Genomic DNA, 18,084 nt, shown 5'->3' with positions numbered 1-18,084 from the left:
TAGTTTGCCCATGTCAGGGCTAGAAATTCAAAGCTTTGCACTATTTGAAAAAGAAGCTTGCTGAATCTTTTTTTTTCCTGCGTCTTATCAGTAGAACCACCATTTTCTCCGCACATGGCTTGGTGAGATTGTCGGCAATGGTGTGCGGCTGCAGTTTGCGATATGCCAATTCATAGCTGCATTCAAAAGCAGACTTTCCCTTCGGCAGAAATCCGAAGTTGCCTCTCTGTGAAATCGAACTCGCTCGGCAGTCAAGGCATTTATGTCAACATCCTTTACCGGGGGATGAATTTTGTCACGGGGTTTTTGGAGTTTAGATGGACGTAATGAATCATTACTTATTACATACAAGCGATGCATTGCGCACATTCTCTGCCATTTCGATTTACTTTGGTAAACCCAAAGCAAACGTAACTATCGTTACATTTTCGTTTCTTGGCTATTAGAAACTTACTTCCTGTATCTATAATGCGTAAGAGAAGGTTGTCTCGCAATCTACTGTCCATCTACAGGTCAGACGGCCATCATAATCTGTTGTTAGCTTTGTGTCGTGGGCTCGTGGCCCCCCTTGAACCACTTGCTTAGAGAATAATAACAACACAATCACACAGCCAGAAAGAATAACGTGAGGGTATTTAGTGTGATGATGAAGATTCAATTGCATTTAACAAAGGGAAAAAATAGAAAGGGGGAAAGCAAACTGGATTTACGGAGGAAGATCGGAAAAATTTGGAATGTAGAGACGAAAATTATAAAAGTAGTTAGAGGAGCATTAGTTGCTGTATCGCATAAGCTAGATGGGTACTTGACCACAATGGGGTCGTTTTCGTGACATTGAGTTTATTTCATTCCATAGCACGAACCATGATAGCTGAAGAGAAAGGGCGATTAAACAACGACAAACCTGGTTGGGATATATTGAGAACTGACTTCATAACAAAATTGAAGGAGTTTATGGACACAATCAGACAATGTATATTTGTCATTTGCTGCACCTATACAAGAAGTGCTGTTACGGTAGTGGATGGAGCAGAAAGCCGGACCTAGACACTGATTAACTCAGGGGTTCCCAAACCGCGGCCCGCGAGACGATTTCAAATGGCCCGCCGAACATTAGTGAAACTATAACCGTGAATAAATACTGACACGTTTAACAATTTAAATATGTTCATCCTTTTATGTCGTAGATGCCGCCAATTGTTACGTCATTATCTCAATTTAAGCACGTGTATATCGTAACAATTCAATTATACCCTGGACCTTTCCCCGACCTTTGACCCCCGAAAAATTCTTCCTATACTTTACCATTGCAAAATTTTCGGCGCTATTTGAAGAGTGCTTTTGCGAGTTGGCGCCTGTAAAATTGGGTATGTGTTTCGAACCATCATTATGATTCATCGCATACAACAATCTGTTTTTTAAAAGTACCGGTAAAGAATTTTAGCCTAGTCTATCACAGCTATTTCTACACTAATTTTTTATTACAGCAATTAAATTAAAACTCCTAGGAAGACAGAGTGATCATTGAATGATCTGATTTAAATTCAAGTTTCCGAAACACAACAGAAAACTAACGAATAGAGTTCAAAAACGCCAAAACGAAGTAATGTTTACGACCACTCTTGAAAATCTGTCTGAGTGAGAAAAGTGTCTGAGCGGATGCGAAAAGGGAGCATTGTTACGTCACACTTTGCATCTCGCTGGTTGGCCGATGTCACGAAGTAAACAAGGAAGTCGATGCTCGGGGAAAGGTCCATTATACCGGTATCTTAACTTACGTACCGGTATTAGGATTGCGTACGGCAGTCTTTTAGGTATCACGTATCAGCCCTGTATTAAGGAAGCTTGAAGATGTCACAAAAACGAAAACTAGACACTGAAAACAGGCGTTTTTTGGATAAATGGCAGCGTTCTTATTTCTTTATTGAAAAAAATCAAACTTCAGCGATTTTTCTTCTTTGCCAATAAACTATTCTTGTTCTATTCCTGTTAAACTACGGTCCAAACTGACAGATAATCACTTAGAGTGCGGTATTGCAAATACAATGTAACAAATTGGAGTCACGTTTTGAACATCAGTTTTCGAGCAAACCCCAATTACACGTATCTACAAAAATGCAAGTAAATCATGTTGGCTATTCGTTTTTTTTTAATATTCATATACATTGAGACGTTTTTTTGTTTAACCAAAAAAAACATGAGTCGCTATCTGGGGTCATCTCTTATCTCTGGGGTCAATCTCAACCTCTGTGTCAGTGGATAATATTGGTAGTACAACTGCAAAAACCATACTCACCAGAGATAACAGTGTTTTATAAACTTCAACTACAAATTTAATTAGATAACAAACCTTGGGTGTCGCTGCCTGATAATCAGTTCCCAGCGATTTCCCTTCCCAGTAAAATGTGTGTCAATTTTACTTTTTTCATAATTTCGTTTGTTATTTTTACTGGATGGAAAAAATAAACTTGACCATGATATGAGTAGAAATTTATACAAAGCCGTACTCCAGATGAGCAAGTAACTTCATTAGTCGCTATCAGTTACAAACCCTTTTTGAAAGTCGTGCTTGTTATTCCTCGGGTATTCTATCACCTAACTATTATACTTATGAATTTTATTACATAACAAACTGCGATACTGGGTGTATCTAAAATCAATCTTGCAGCCTATTTTGGTGCCTATTTTTCAAAATTTTTTCAGGGCGCTTCAGCGCGCCCTGAACCCCAGCCTTTATGTCGGGGTATTTTGGTCATCTCGCTTTACTGGCCCGCGAGTATCCTCGCCTTGAAATTTTGGCCCGCGGCCAAATAAGTTTGGGAACCCCTGGATTAACTGAACTAGAAACCGCACTACGAGTCTAAGCTACCAATAGCTCACACAAATAAACACCATTTTAGACATAAGACCAATTCATACATCAGACAAGGAGCAAGCAAGTCATAAATTTCATAGTAATGTTAAAACTGACTTGATAATACTAATCATTGGATCACATTATTCTTTCAAATTCATGTCCGAGCTACTATGAGGTATTCCTGTGTATCATACAAACCAGATATCGGCTATAAATACAGATGTTTGCAAGTCAATCAACATCGCAATACCTGATTCTCTAAGTCTAACTTACAATTCAGACAAACATACATTATAAATTTTTATTCCAAATCACAAAAATTAGTTCAATAGCATGTCAAAGCGGAAATTATCAGTAACAAAATATGACATCCGCAGAAAAAATTATTGCACAGAATAATACCAATCATCACAAGCAAAGTTATTAATTTGGCAAAATACCATCATAGAATTTAAGGTTGAAAAATCAGGAATAAACTTAATGTAATAGGACAGAGACCCTATGTCATCAGTGATGAATTACGATAAATCACTTTATAATACAGAATTGATGACGAAATATATATAGTTCCTATAATAAACATTATTTAGCTGGAACGAGCGAGCCCAATTCGAGTGATTTTTCATATTTAGTGCGACCTTCTTCCATTAGCTTCTCTATTTCTTCAACATCTCGTGGTACACAAGTTAACATTTCCATTCCATCAGCAGTTATAGCAACATCATCTTCAATTCGAACCTGAAATTTGAGTAATTGAACTAGTCAATAATAAAGTCACTGGCTCGACTGCAGTTGGACTTTAGAATCATTTATAAATGACTCGAAGTGACTCATGTTATACAGATAAGAGCAGTGGTGTGATTCAGCCGGTTCGCATCGGTGCCTCTAGAATCGTCTCACGAAATTTTAAGAAATTAGCGAACCGGTTAGCATTAATCAGTTTATTTGCTGTAAAAATATGACTTATTGTAACAGAAATGGCTAAAGAGATTACTTTTGTGATGGAACCGGCTGCCAAAAAATTTGAATCCCACCACTGGCTAAAAGTACACATACTCATACCTAAATAATAACCGCTTGTGAGACTTAACTGTGACTGATAACCTGTGACTTGAGATTCTGAATTTGGAGAATTTTACCCAACACTCATCGTAATTGTATGTGATAGAAAAATTATAACTATCCCTGGAGAGTCAAGAGTTACTATGGTATGAAATTGTTGCTAATTTTAATCTTATTTAATTTAATTTCAGCAACATTTCCAGATGTACAGAAACAGTTTTAATTTAGCATTGGTAGTAAACTAAAATGTTTTGTACCAAATGCATGCCTTTAGACATGCACTATTAGAAATATTATTGTAGTGTGGTGACATTATACCTTTAGTAATATATAATTAATTGACCATTAAATTTGATTTGATCTCATTGCACTAACTAATTCAGATTGAACAAATTTCAAGTATTTGAACAAATAGGGAAACCAAGTAAACAAACTTACACCACCAAAATTCTGAAATCTTTCAATTGCCTCTCTGTTCAAGAAGCAAGACCAATCAGGATTATCAAAAGCTTCTGCCATGACCTGGAACAAACAAAATTATATTGGTATTTTACAAAAAAAAAATACAGATTTCACAAAATTAGATTCCTTATGTTGTCATCAATGCCAGATCTACATTAATACTTTAGGTATAAAACGGATTTTGTAATTCATTACAATGTGTACATGAATGTTGTATATTTTTATCAACGTTGCAATGCTTGATTTTTCTGGTTGACGAAACAATAAATCTCTCCCTCGCATTGACTAGAATATTATAATATTGTGAACCTAATTCACATCATCTATTCTGCCAAAGCAATAATGTAGCACAACCTACCGCCCAATTGAAATATATTCCTGGTTCAACAGTAAGAACCATGCCTTCCTCCATTGTCCTTGCAGTTCTTAAACTTCTCAGGCCTGGCTCGGTTCTACGCTCTGGTGTACCCTAATATTAAAATACCTAGAATTGAGTTATAATCCTCACATTTCCTGCAGGCAAGGAATTGCATGTATAGGTAGGTAAATTATGAAAAAGCACTAATAACAGAGATTAAATTCAAAACTAGTTTACACTGAAAGTACAGCTCATTTCAATTGACAAATGCATACCTTGTGTATTTATCCTGTGATACAAGTCAATGACACAAAGTTTACCCCAGCCAGGGATGTCAAAACAAACCATGTATTTGAATAAATTCAAAATCAGTTATTCAGTTATATTCCTATATATTATTTGGAAATGATATCATCTGTTAAATTGTCATTTTGCGCAATTGACACAATTGCCATATATTGCTGTTTGAGTAATATATGAAAACTTAATAAAAACATTACAAAATACAGATTTAATAAATTTTTTCAAAATTGTCAAATTTGATTACTGCAAATATTGTGATAACTTCAATTTCTCACACTCAGTACCATATTATCCCAACACTACGCACTACTGTGCATTCTGTCAAGCACGACTAAATTTAGAATATATTCAATATCACTCAATTCTAAATATTGTTTAGAATATAATCGAAAAGTATTTCTTTGGTACATTTTTTGGAGGCATAGGCGACATGGATGGATGTACGTACGTTTGTACTTTGTACAAGCTGAGAAAAAACAAAAGGATTATTTTTAAAAATCAATCCTGTTTAAAAACTCACCTCTAGGTAACCGCCAACATCATGTACATCATGTCCCATTAGATGCCCAAGTCCATGAGGCATAAACAAACTTCCAAGTCGAACTTTCATCATTTGTTCAACATCTCCATGAATCAGTCCCATTTTGACGAGTTCTTCCAATTGAACTCTATCAGCCAAAAGATGCATATCAACCCATGACACGCCTAGTAAGCGAAACAGCGAATTGATGGATGAGGTAATTATAGAATAGCATTAATAATACTTTGCATGGTGAACCTAAAACTTTATGAATAGCTGCTCAGGACACTGGGGTCAAAAGTATATCATCAGTCCTGAACAAGTTTCATCTTTTTAAAAACAATACCAAGATACCACATTTGATGGTAATATTGATCAATGTTGGAGAGACTCAAGTGATTCAGCTAGAAATGTCTTCTCACAGACTATAAGTCAGACTTGAGTCCTCCAAATAAAAAGAATACATGAATATGAATACCTGGTTTTAAAGCCTTATGCACAGCTCTGGACGCTTTCAACACTGCATTGTATATTTTCTTCTGGTCATCAGTAAATTTGCCATTAACTGGATAAGAGCAAGTTATGTCACTTGCATAGCAATAGTATTCTCCTCCCATATCAAACAAACTAATGAAACAAAAACGTATTTGTGTTTTGTACAAGATTGCTGAAATATTGCCACTCGTACAGAAATAGGTAAGCGATCATGACTTTAATTTAAAAAAAATTATAGATTGAATGAAATGAAAACAGGCCCATATATATTCCCTATTTGCCATTTTACTTTACAATCTTTACTTCTCGAATAAAATTTTCATACATACCACATATCCCCATTATTTATTTTCTTATCATTTGGTGCACCAGCATGTCCATAATGCAAGATCGCGCAATTTTCTCCAGTAGCACCAATGCAGGTATAGGCAACATGACGACAACCCCCATGCAAGTAAACATGATGTTTGAACAAACTAAAAAAGAAGAACTATTTTATTATTAATAAATATTCAAAGTGACTCTATTTGAAATTAAATATGGAGCGAGTAGCAACTGGCACCAGACATGATATAAACATGTACAATATCCATACAGTTTGCATTCAATTGCAATTAATGTGCAATATAAAAGATGAAATAACCGCCAATTATGAACAATTTTCGGGGTGACACCCATATTTCAAGATTCTCTCATATCTTCAGGATAAATTTCCAAAATCAGGTTTCCGAAATTACAAAAATCTATAGAAATATTTGCTATATTACCCATTGAATGTCGTTAGCAAAGTTTTTTAGCAGAGCCAATCCCACATAATTACATTTATAATACATAATTTTAGAAGTGTCAATTTTCAAATGCCTAGAGTCAGGTGCTGGTAGTTTTTTAGGTGCTCCCGTAGTATGTGTGCCAGGCTAGGGTTAGGCCATAAATTTATTTCGATTTAATGGTACACTCACCGTACTTATGGAGTGCCGTTTTTGATACACAATATCAAAATTACAGAAGCGCATAGCAATAAAAGATCACCTCTCTGCTTGATATTCCATCCATCCCGGTCTAATTCTTCTCATCAATTCCATATGTGCTTCACTACTGACTTTGCTTACATATCTCAGAACTTCCAATTCCTGAGCTGACTTGATAACTCTGAGAGCTGTTATTTCCTTATGGAGCAAAGTGTTGTTCACTTTGAATCTAGAAAATGATTTGTTTGATAAGTTGATCACTTTATAAAAACTAAATTATTCCAAAAATTTGATTGGTAACAGAAACGGCTAATTGATTGGTAAAACGGTTGTGCCTCATATTGAAGATAGATAGCTTTCACATATCGCTATCAACAAGGTATATAATTATATTAATTCGGTTTAGAATAAGTCACACAGTGTCATAAAACACATGTCTGTATAAACAAAAAGAATACAACTATATACTAACCCACTGATTCCATCAAAAACGGCTTCTTTTGTCATTTTACCGCTATCAGTATTGAGCCCTCTCTGAAAAAAAGCATATATACTGTAATTATATACAAATGTTCAGTATGCATATTGCATACCCACATTCCAAAACATTTGCCAATGGAAAAATAAATGCTTGGCTTGTGATATCGAGGTGGAACTGAGTTCTGGTTGCTGAATTGCAATATTTTTATTAAGAACATTGTCAATTGCAAAGGAGCAAAACTGGTTGTTGTTGTACTAATTTATTGAGAAAATAATAAAATAATGCAAGAGTGCGATATTTTAGGATATGCTTGCTTATCAAGCCTTTAAATAACAAGTAAATCGGTTTCGGCATTTCTAATAATAAATCCGTTATCCAACCACACATTATATTTGGAATTCTCAAGTAAGTAAATACTTCTAACTATTTATTACAGTGCAGAGTATGGAATACATCAATGAGTCGCATAACTCTTCAGCATTCTTCACAAACAAGTGATTTGTAAAAAGAACAGGAATTCTATTTTCTGTGCAGCTTTTACATATTGTTTGCCAAATACCCACAATCGGTAGAATCGCCAATCAGCAAATTTCTTGTCCAAATAATACCAATGTTTGCCGATAGCTCGCAACTACTATATGCAGTAGTACTAACAAACAAGAGTTAATACCAGTATCTGTATTTTGAATTTTTTGTTTTTGAGGTCTATCATATTCCAGCAAATTCTTATCATAATATATTTCCCTGAGCAGCCACATATATATATATATACCTGCTTTGCAATGGAAAATCAAATTTATTGTTGTATTTATATTATAATTTTCTAGACTTACATACCAGTGTCAGTAATGTTGAAGGGCTTGCTGCTTTCAGAATTTCTGCTACCTAAAATGAGAAAAACAAATTATGTATTACAAATTACAATATTATTCTAATAATTTTGTTCCAAATCAAAAAACCATCATTATGGTCCACTAAACTATTCTATAAATAATATTAGATTTGAAGTAACGACATTAACTACACATAAACGAATTGAATTTTCATTGGAATGCTTGGAAATTGGGACTGGTATCAGTTTCACAAATACTATATCCAATTTTCAAATTTGATAACATTGGGTTTGAAAGGATATTTTCAACCTCTGGCACCAAGAATGTTTTAGTCTGTAATGGTAGTCTCTAATACATCACTCTATACAACACAATGCTAATTTCAAGAATCTTACTTAGTCCAAAAAATTTGCAACAAAAGATTTCATAAATTACAAATCTAGTATTATGAAATAATATTCTAAATCACAAATTGAATTATTACATGGCCAAAATCATCATGTATGATATAAATTGTTATCTGAACCAAATTTGAGTGATGAACAATCATCTTAAACTAGAGACTTCAATCTTAATTTCAAAACCATATATCTTACATCTGCTGTATATTGAACATCCTCCACCGCATATTTAGCCTTGAAATGTCCAAGAGAGTAAATTTCACCCAGCCACACTTTGTAGGAATCTGGAAGTTTCGGCATAAACAATGTCGCTTTGCCACTGTCAATGTCAATCACCCCATAACAGCCAGGCTCAGTAACACCAAAACACCATTGGAAATAGGATTCCTGAAATGAAATCATTTATTACAAAAAATCTGCCAAGATTTTAAACTCATTTGAACAAAATCAATAGATAATAAAAATGTAAAATAATTTGATGGTCCAATAGTAAAAGAATTCCTCCTGATTAATTATAACTACAAATAAATGTCTCACTGAAAACAGATTAATAATGGCAAAAAGAAAAAAAAATTAAGGCAATCAAACATATGTTGATAATGAAGTCTTTTCCCATGGGGGATAATTATGTGCAAGAGGATTGCTAAACTCCTAACTTCGTAGGGTGGTTCACATAACCGCCGGTAAGTTACGGCTTTCTCCACCATTTGAAACAAATAAATGATCAATTAATTATTCACATATCAGACATGAACTGTTAACCAGACAAGACAGCCTCTTGACATATTATAATAAAAAAGAATATATATAATATGGAATATATATGAATAAATATGTAAATCCTTTCCTATCTTTAACAACAAAATCAATTTTCACATACTTGTCTAAATATGAGATCTACATCAGTGGAATCTTGTGAAATCTCATCGCCACCTTGCAGCAATACGATAGATTTTTCTGAAACATCAGAATTTCCTTTTAATGCTTTACAGAGACGTTTTCTGTTGTGTGCAAACAAACTCATAGGAACTGGAAGAGTCTGTTCCCCAAGACAATAAACTGGCCTGTGAACCAAAATTAAGATAAACTATTCAGATAATAGAATTTAATAATGTTATCACAAATCAAAAAATTTAGTAGAGCCTGATGGTGATTGCTGGATTGATATGCCTGGATGCTTTTGTCGCATGTTTTAGAATGTTATCAAACTAGTTAATGGATTGAAGATTGTGGTATGATTAAGCCATATTAGTTTATTTTTTGTCAATAGTTTATTTTTTGTACATTTTTTATTGTAAAAAAAACAATAATTATAACTTACTCGGCTTTCGCGGACATCTTTATTCAATTATTGCAGTGGGTTCCAAAGATATGACAATGCACTCAATATCAGCAAGTACTGGAAGCCTTTTATTTATTTTATTATTTTTGCCGGATTCATATTTCAATGTTATCATAGAAGTTATGAATTAGATTTTTGACCAAATAAAAACATCAAGTGTTAGTATAAATTTTGGTTTGGATAATTTAATTTTGTAAAACAATCACATTCTGATCCCCATTAATTTCAGAAAGAATAATATAACAATCAATCATTTATTTTGGTTCTCTGACATAAACAAAAGAAAAAGTAAACGGACATAACAAAATGCAGAGATACCTGGGAGACGGGCATAACTCAAAATAAAGATAAAAAGCGTACAATGTACGTGCCTGCTCCCCAAAAAAAAAAAATAATAAAACAAACACAGAAAAACACGATTTACAATCGGGCAGTACTTTGAAGGCAATTTAACAAAAACAGCAAATATGAAGTACATGAATGCAATAAACTTCTGACAACTTCTTCCGTCTTTGGTTGATGAAACTTTGAACCACATGTTGGTATCCAATTAGGATTTATTGAGAGATCACCAGAATTAATATATAAATGAAGCCGATTTTGAATACTGCAAATACTGTGTGGGCCTATGGAATTCTTGGATGTGTATAGCACAAATCCGAATAAGTAGAAAGCTATAGGACACATCGTTTGAAAGAAATACCTTGAGCAAAGGTGAAATAAGTGATAGAAGGAAAGTTAAATTATGCTCATGTCCTATGTGCGGCATAACCACAGTACAGTGGCTGCAAATTTCATCAAAATAACAATTATTGGTAGAAAAAGAGCAAAAATATATTATTGCAATAATATCCACACACTAAGGTTACTAACTAAGAACTCATGATAAAATAGAAAATGAGTAACAAAAATATGAAATAAACTACATACTGAAACTATCTATTTATAACAAAATATTAGCAAGCAATATGCATACATTGCATATTTGTAGAACATTGCTTGCAAAATGCAGTGCTAAAAATCACTTCTAACATATGTGGCCAATTCCTTGTCAGATCTCCAAGCCATTCCACCCACTATCACAGATTTTATTTATGCTTTGCATATATCCAGAATAACTTCCTACAAACAATATAAAAAAAATTTGAACAAATTTCGTCAAGTATTAGAGAAGTTAGAGCATTTTGAAGATTGCCATTATTTATGAACGAGACAATCTTTTGAAGGTTTTATAAAATCAATTATTAAACATTTATGTGCTTTTTTTAGATTATTTTTTCAATATTATACTCAATTTTTGGTGCTGTTGAAGAAAATACAATTGCGCCTCAGAAGGGTAACAAAAAATTATTTTTTCACTTTCCGAACCTCCCAAAATTCCTGATTTAAACTCAAAACAGCCTTCAGAATCAGTCATGAGCGACGAAGACTTCATCTTCAATTTACAAAAATGGGTAAGTTTTGTTTTTAATAAAATGAATATTTTCTGAAAGCTTGGTAACAATGCAAGTCTGTGTAAAAATTTCATTTTGTATTTTAAAAAATAGAACCTATTTTTGCTCTGTCAAAGTCGTGTTCAAATTCTAAGTCAAAATGTTATATAAAGTGATATTTTCTCTATGACGTCATAATGGTGAAAGGTGATACCACAATAAACATAACACATTTATGAATCAGATGCCTAATCAATTGGAACTGAACATAGTTTTTTATTAAATAACATAATAAACGTATTAAATAACATTTAATAACAGGCAATAATTAATTGAGAATCACACACAGTTGGGAATATGAACAAGGAATACCCAAATTACTGCTGGGCCCAAAAAACAAACCATCCAATATTACAATTTAATCAACATTTCAAAATAAAATTTTAACAGAAGAAAGAAAGAATTTACTATTAGTTATACACGTTTTGCTTCATCCACCAGCTCAAAATGCATGAAACAGTGTAAAACATTTAAATTATTCTCTGTTGGGTCGTTTTTGTGGGAATTTTTCATGCCAAACAGTTGATATAAGGGAAGACGATTGTTCTGTTAGTTGATACTGTCCCCTAGTTGTTTGTAATATGGGGCATTCTATTGTGCAGATCACATTTTCAAAGGGAACCCAGCATCTGTCATTATTGGTTGGCCAGTAAAATGAAACAGCTGGTCCAGCTGGATGAAAAAAATCGACATTCAAATCACCTTGGGCTTCATCCACCTCTGAAACCATTCCTATATACCATTTTTCGTCATAAACACAACATACATATTTCCCAACATTAAAATTGTTTCTAGGTGTTACATTTTTATTAAAGTTCCAAATTAAGCTGTATTCATAATCATTACTAATCCTTTTCATTCCTATTTGATAACTTGAGAGTGGTGTAAAATTGTGGAATGTTCTGGTTCCTTTGATGGTCGAAGCCCCGATCCGAGTTTGCAGTTTGGATCTCGATAATTTTAAATCATCAGAAAGAAGGTGAAAAAAGTGAATCGATGGCATATGTTTTTTACAGAATTCCATCATTTTAGAAACATCATCAATCTGATGTTCTGGTTCGCTTCTGATATTTTTTAAAGCAGTTGTGCGTTTGATGGTACCACCAAGACCATCACAAGCGGACTTACCATGACAAGTGGCAAAAAAAGACCATGAGGCTTTGATGTTAAAATCTTTGTGATGTTGGCACAAATTAAAAAACTTTTTGCAGTTTTTATACTGGGCAGCACACCCATCACTAAAATACTCAACTGGTTGGGTATTTTATCTTTTAAGAATTCGATTGATTTTTTTTTGAATAAGGTACACCATACCAACATCATGTTGGAGGTCTTCAGAAATAAAGCACATACTGATATGTTTCGGTATCTCATCTTTGTAGTAACACACCACTGGATGAACGGTGCAATGATTTTGTGTCCAGTGGTATCCTTGCGCTTCATTTTGAAATCGAAAACGATCATTTTCGCTGAAATCCATCAGTATGAGAGCTGTTGTTTGTTCCATATTTAATTTTCGGTTTTTGAAATAATTTGATTGGGCCTTCGAAATGTATGAGTAAATATTCGATGAATTCTTTTACATTAAGGGTATTATCGATAAGGTCTGTTCTATCCGTGTTAACCCACTGTTTGAAACGCACTTCCTCTTGACACTGGAGTCTTTCCTCCAACCATTCAACTGAATTACTTTCTTTTGGACATTTGTCACATTGCCCCAACATACACTGCCTGTTACTGAGACTGCATACTGTCATTTTAATTATATCTGAATATGTTTCTTTAATCTGTGCGGCACGTAATAACAGGATGACATTTTGGTGTATGGTGCATACACACACTCTGTGCATACCAGGAGATGATACGGACATACACCATTTGGGACGAAGGGTACAGAATGTGGAAAAGCCAATTTTCAATTGTGGATACTTGTCTTTAAAAGCGATATACAACTCTTTTAGCGTACATAAAATTAATCTTTTTTGCATATAACTATTTTTTTCTATGCTAACTTTATCTTTAGTACCAGGAAGCAAACGTGTGAATTCATCATCTTGAAAAAAATCCTCAACATGCTTGATCACTTCTACTGGCAGCTTCTTACCACTTGGTTTAGGTGGAACAGCTAAAATTCCTTCTTTGTTCACTAGAGCTTTGGCTGATTTGACCAAACTTTGATGAACATTACAATAATTTGAAATCTTAGTGCGAAACCAGCTTTTAGGGGCCAAAGTCAAAAGTCTTAATTTTTCTGATCGTGTTATTGCATCTCCAATTTTTTCTTTTAATTCGTCGAGTGTGTGCAATTAAAATAAGGTGACAATTTGCAATCGATATCTTTTACATATTCAGCAATTAACCATTAAATCATCATCAAGTATCAGAGCTAGTTCGGGTCAAGAGAAGTTTCAACAAAGAATTTGTGATTTTCTCTAAAATCTTTCATTTCAATCTTGTTATTGTGAAATACCTTGAGATATGCTGAAGTGTTGATTGGTACCATTCATCAAGTGAACAGAATCTTCAGTTGTTCAGCGTAATTGCACAATGCTGTAATGTAATGGTATTCAGCTTTCTGCAGTTCTGTTATTTTCTAACCTCAGACCCTCCAGATTGCGATAATTTTTATAGTCATAACACTCATAACCAAATTACGCTGTCTTTTTTTTTTCTTCTGGAAATGGAAATATGCAATATTTAATACATTAATATAGATCAGAAAAGTATAGTTAAAATACAGCATGATAGTGGGTAAGGGAGTAAACAAAGAGATGTTTGTTTATGATAAACTGTTTATATTGAACAATTAATATGATAATTAATAATACAGCAATTATTTGTCAAATTTTCCTATATTGACATAGGTAAACTATCCTTTTTTTTACTATATTGTTAAGAAGGTTAAGAAAATATTGATACAAAAATGGGCAAAAAGTTCAAATTTTGTCAACATACTGTAATAAACTTATAATACCAGGCATTTCCAAAAACCACTTAGAAATCTATCAATATTGAATGGTTCTTCACAGTTGTTTCAGTATTGAAATTATCCAAACTTTTTTTTTATCAGAAAAATATTTCAAAACAATGGTTGATACTAAGATATCAAGTTGGAGATATATAAACTGAGCATTATACCATCTATATACACAATTTGAAAGATAAAATCTACACATTTGAATACAGAATATCATAAATAAATCAATTAAGTTCAGGATCTGAATACAATCTAGGAGTAGTTTATTAGGAAAAATACATTGGTATCAGGATCGCTCTTTCAGTGCACTTGTTTTAAACCATGAAACTGTACAGTTCAGGCAGGTAGCAAGTCATTCAAGGTAAAATATATTATTAATATATGATAGGCTTGGAAGAGTCTGATATAAGCACAACTATGCATTGAAGAAAGAAATCGCTTTGCAAAGCATAGGTATACATGCCCAAGAGGAATTGAATACTTTTCAAATCGGTTATATGAGGTATAGAAAACACCTGATTTTAGGAAAGAATTTTTAAGCATTTCAAATATTATGATTCCCAAAATTATATTAAAAATAGAAAAACAATCAAAAAAAGTTTATTTCAACAATTTTTCAGCGCTAAATTCAATCATCATGGAGCTATATTGATTTGTGTAAACTCCCCTGTTAAAATAATCCAATTTATGATATAGGCCTATTCGATATCCATATTTGAAAATATTATTTTGAAATGTATTTGGAGTAGTTAATTATTCAGATTTGGGCATCCTTCGATAAAAAATTAAATGAGGGTAATTGGTTTGAAGGAATATATCATGTTTCAGTGCAAAATATAAAAAACATAAAAAAATACAATATAAACTGTGAAAATTTCCAGTACTTGAAGACGGAAGAAGATGCCAAAAGGCCATCTTCTTCTTTCAGGGAACAAGCTTACTCTGTTAGGTCTGCGTTGTCACGCATCATATATTCTAATATGCACGAAAGGGACACGACAAAATGAACAATTATACATTAGTACAAATTTTCAAAATTTTAATTATAGAAACTCCCGGCCGCGCTGTAAAGCCTGTTCGTCGCTGACCACATGCACAAGAAAAAAGTACCACAGTAAAAATTTTCTCTGACGATCTTTTGTGTGAGAAACACTTTCCACGTTCTTCTAATCTAAAACATGCAGTTCTTACGTGTAAGTTCGGGTACTTAATGACTCAGCCTATGCTTTCACAACGATTAACGCAAGTAATTATGCTATTCATGTTGTTATTCCTCAGTATGACTCGATAAATGTTTCTTGTGTATAAATTGTGGTTGAAAATACCATCTTACGTTCTTGGCACAGTCAAGACTTCTTTCAATATGAGTTTGCTCATGTTTACGTAAACTAGATGAATGAGAAAAACTCTTACCACATTGTTTACAAATATGAAGTTTTTCTTTAGTATGAATTCGTTCATGCACGTGCAAATTGGATAATTGCGTAAAACCCTTCTCACATTGTTTACAAACATGAGGTTTCTCTCCGGTATGAATTCGTTCATGCCTGTGCAAATTGGATAATTGCGTAAAACCCTTCTCACATTGTTTACAAACATGAGGTTTCTCTCCGGTATGAATTCGTTCATGCACTTGCAAATGGGATAATTGCAAAAAACACTTCTCGCATTGTTTACAAACATGAGGTTTTTCTCCTGTATGAGTTCGCTCATGTTTATGTAAATGAGATGATTGTGAAAAACACTTCCCACATCGTTTACAAATATAAGGTTTCTCTCCAGTATGAATTCGTTTGTGCAAATGCAAATGAGATAACTGGGAAAAACCTCTGCCACATTGTTTACAAACATAAGGTTTTTCCCCAGTATGAGTTCGCTCATGGCCACGTAAACTAGATGATTGAGAAAAACCCTTATTACAATGTTCACAAATATAAGGTTTCTCCCCGGTATGAATTCTCATATGCATGTTCAAATTGTGCTTCGTTTTCAATTTTCTCCCACATTGTTTGCAAACATATGGTCCATCTCCACTGCAAATTTGCAAATCTGATCCTGGTCTTTTGTTGGTATGAACAAGTGAATTAGCTTGTAACTTTCTGTCTGGTAAAGAGGTTATGTTAAGTTGCTCGCAATTATGTGCTGGGTTAGTTTTATCAATCAACCAACTTTTACTACATTGTGCATGAATATCGGATTTCTCTCCGCCAGCTCTTTGTAAGAAAGTTTTATTTGTAATAACTTCTCCACAATGCTCATTAGAGTTAATAGACAGACTTGTTTCTGCAATGTCAATGTTGATAGTTTCATATTCATTCAAATCTCCAATTAAATAATTTTCATCGTGAATATGCAAAAACATGTGCTTCTCCAAACTTGGCCCTGATGAGAAGTTTTTATTACAGATGAGGCAAGGAAATACATCTTCGGCGGTTTCTAATATTTCTATAAAATTTTCCATAATGTAGAATATCTTAATCAAACAGCAATTATGATAGACTGAAATAACATGTTTTTCACAAAAAATTATTATTTTAGGCTCTGGTTACAATAACATATATTCATGCTAGAAAGCACAATCGAGCAACAACAGAAGGGTGATGTTATTAGCGTTGACGATTCAACGTAGCATTTATAATTTGAATGAATCTAAAATAGATGAAGGGATTTCTAGACAGTCAGACAGTACGGTATATTGTCAACGTATTATAACGGTATTATTCAGCATTTTGAGAGAGATAGTCTACCATGTCTGCATGTTGTGATTTCACATGATGATTGAAATAGTTTCATCATTGATAAAACCAAAGTTTTGTTTTCCGTCTGACTTATCTGAAATATTGCAATAGTCAGATAGTGATGATTGAAATAATAAATTAGACTAGACTATACATAAGTCAGAGAAGGTCTGACCATAGATTTTACATAACAGCATAACAACAAGCAAACTAGTCTACATAATAAAAAAACACCGGTAACTAAATTAATTCAGACGCAAAACTTTTTGCTACGGAGAACGAATTGATCGCAGTTGTCTTGCTAATGTGGCCCAAAGCTGTTTCTGACATAGATCCGTTGGTACCGGTAAAGTGCCTCACCATTAAAGGCTTTCCTCGATGCTATTTTGAACAGATGCTTTTCGTGTGATGACCTTCCGGTATATCCAAAGTGACTATAACATAGTTTATAGTCACTTTGGGTATATCCTACCAGGCTACCATTACCGCATTTCCCTACCACTTCCCGCATACTTGTTCTCTATTATTACGAAGATTCTTCAAGGTTTTCTTAAAGCCTCATTTAATTGGGCTTGTGTTTTTGTGTGCGTGCTGGTGGGCAGGCACATGAGATACTTCATGTTTTAAACTTTTTTGTAGGTTTTGCTTGCTCTCCAGAATTCTCCATTTTAAATTTAGGTTTGTTATGGAGTTTTCGAAATAAACTATCTATCTATCTATCTATCTACTGACTGACTGAAAACGTCACTTTTTCTCAAATGAGTCCGCGGAGCGTTTGAATGAGTCCGCAACGA

At 33.6% G+C, this 18,084-nt stretch overlaps 2 protein-coding genes across 2 annotated transcripts; both read right to left on the bottom strand.

Moving 5' to 3' along the window:
- Nucleotides 1-3,144: 3,144 nt before the first annotated feature.
- On the bottom strand, nt 3,145-12,806 carry LOC120332333 (xaa-Pro dipeptidase-like). Its single transcript, XM_039399557.2, has 12 exons — nt 10,062-12,806; nt 9,621-9,804; nt 8,936-9,127; nt 8,344-8,391; nt 7,498-7,559; nt 7,087-7,254; nt 6,387-6,533; nt 6,041-6,189; nt 5,563-5,747; nt 4,740-4,850; nt 4,358-4,441; nt 3,145-3,595 (listed from the first exon to the last, which is right to left on the bottom strand). Exons 1-12 carry the CDS (start codon nt 10,076-10,078, stop codon nt 3,440-3,442), a joined length of 1,503 nt encoding a protein of 500 aa, XP_039255491.2. The 5' UTR covers nt 10,079-12,806; the 3' UTR covers nt 3,145-3,439.
- A 1,992-nt stretch (nt 12,807-14,798) lies between these two features.
- Nucleotides 14,799-17,243, bottom strand: LOC120332334 (uncharacterized). Its single transcript, XM_039399558.2, has one exon. It carries the CDS (start codon nt 17,011-17,013, stop codon nt 15,820-15,822), a length of 1,194 nt encoding a protein of 397 aa, XP_039255492.2. The 5' UTR covers nt 17,014-17,243; the 3' UTR covers nt 14,799-15,819.
- Nucleotides 17,244-18,084: the final 841 nt, after the last annotated feature.

This window comes from Styela clava, chromosome 13, assembly GCF_964204865.1.
Source record: "Styela clava chromosome 13, kaStyClav1.hap1.2, whole genome shotgun sequence".
Taxonomy (NCBI): Eukaryota; Metazoa; Chordata; class Ascidiacea; order Stolidobranchia; family Styelidae; genus Styela; species Styela clava.
Note: the sequence above shows the minus strand (reverse complement) of the source record. Positions and strands in the feature narration are given on the sequence as shown.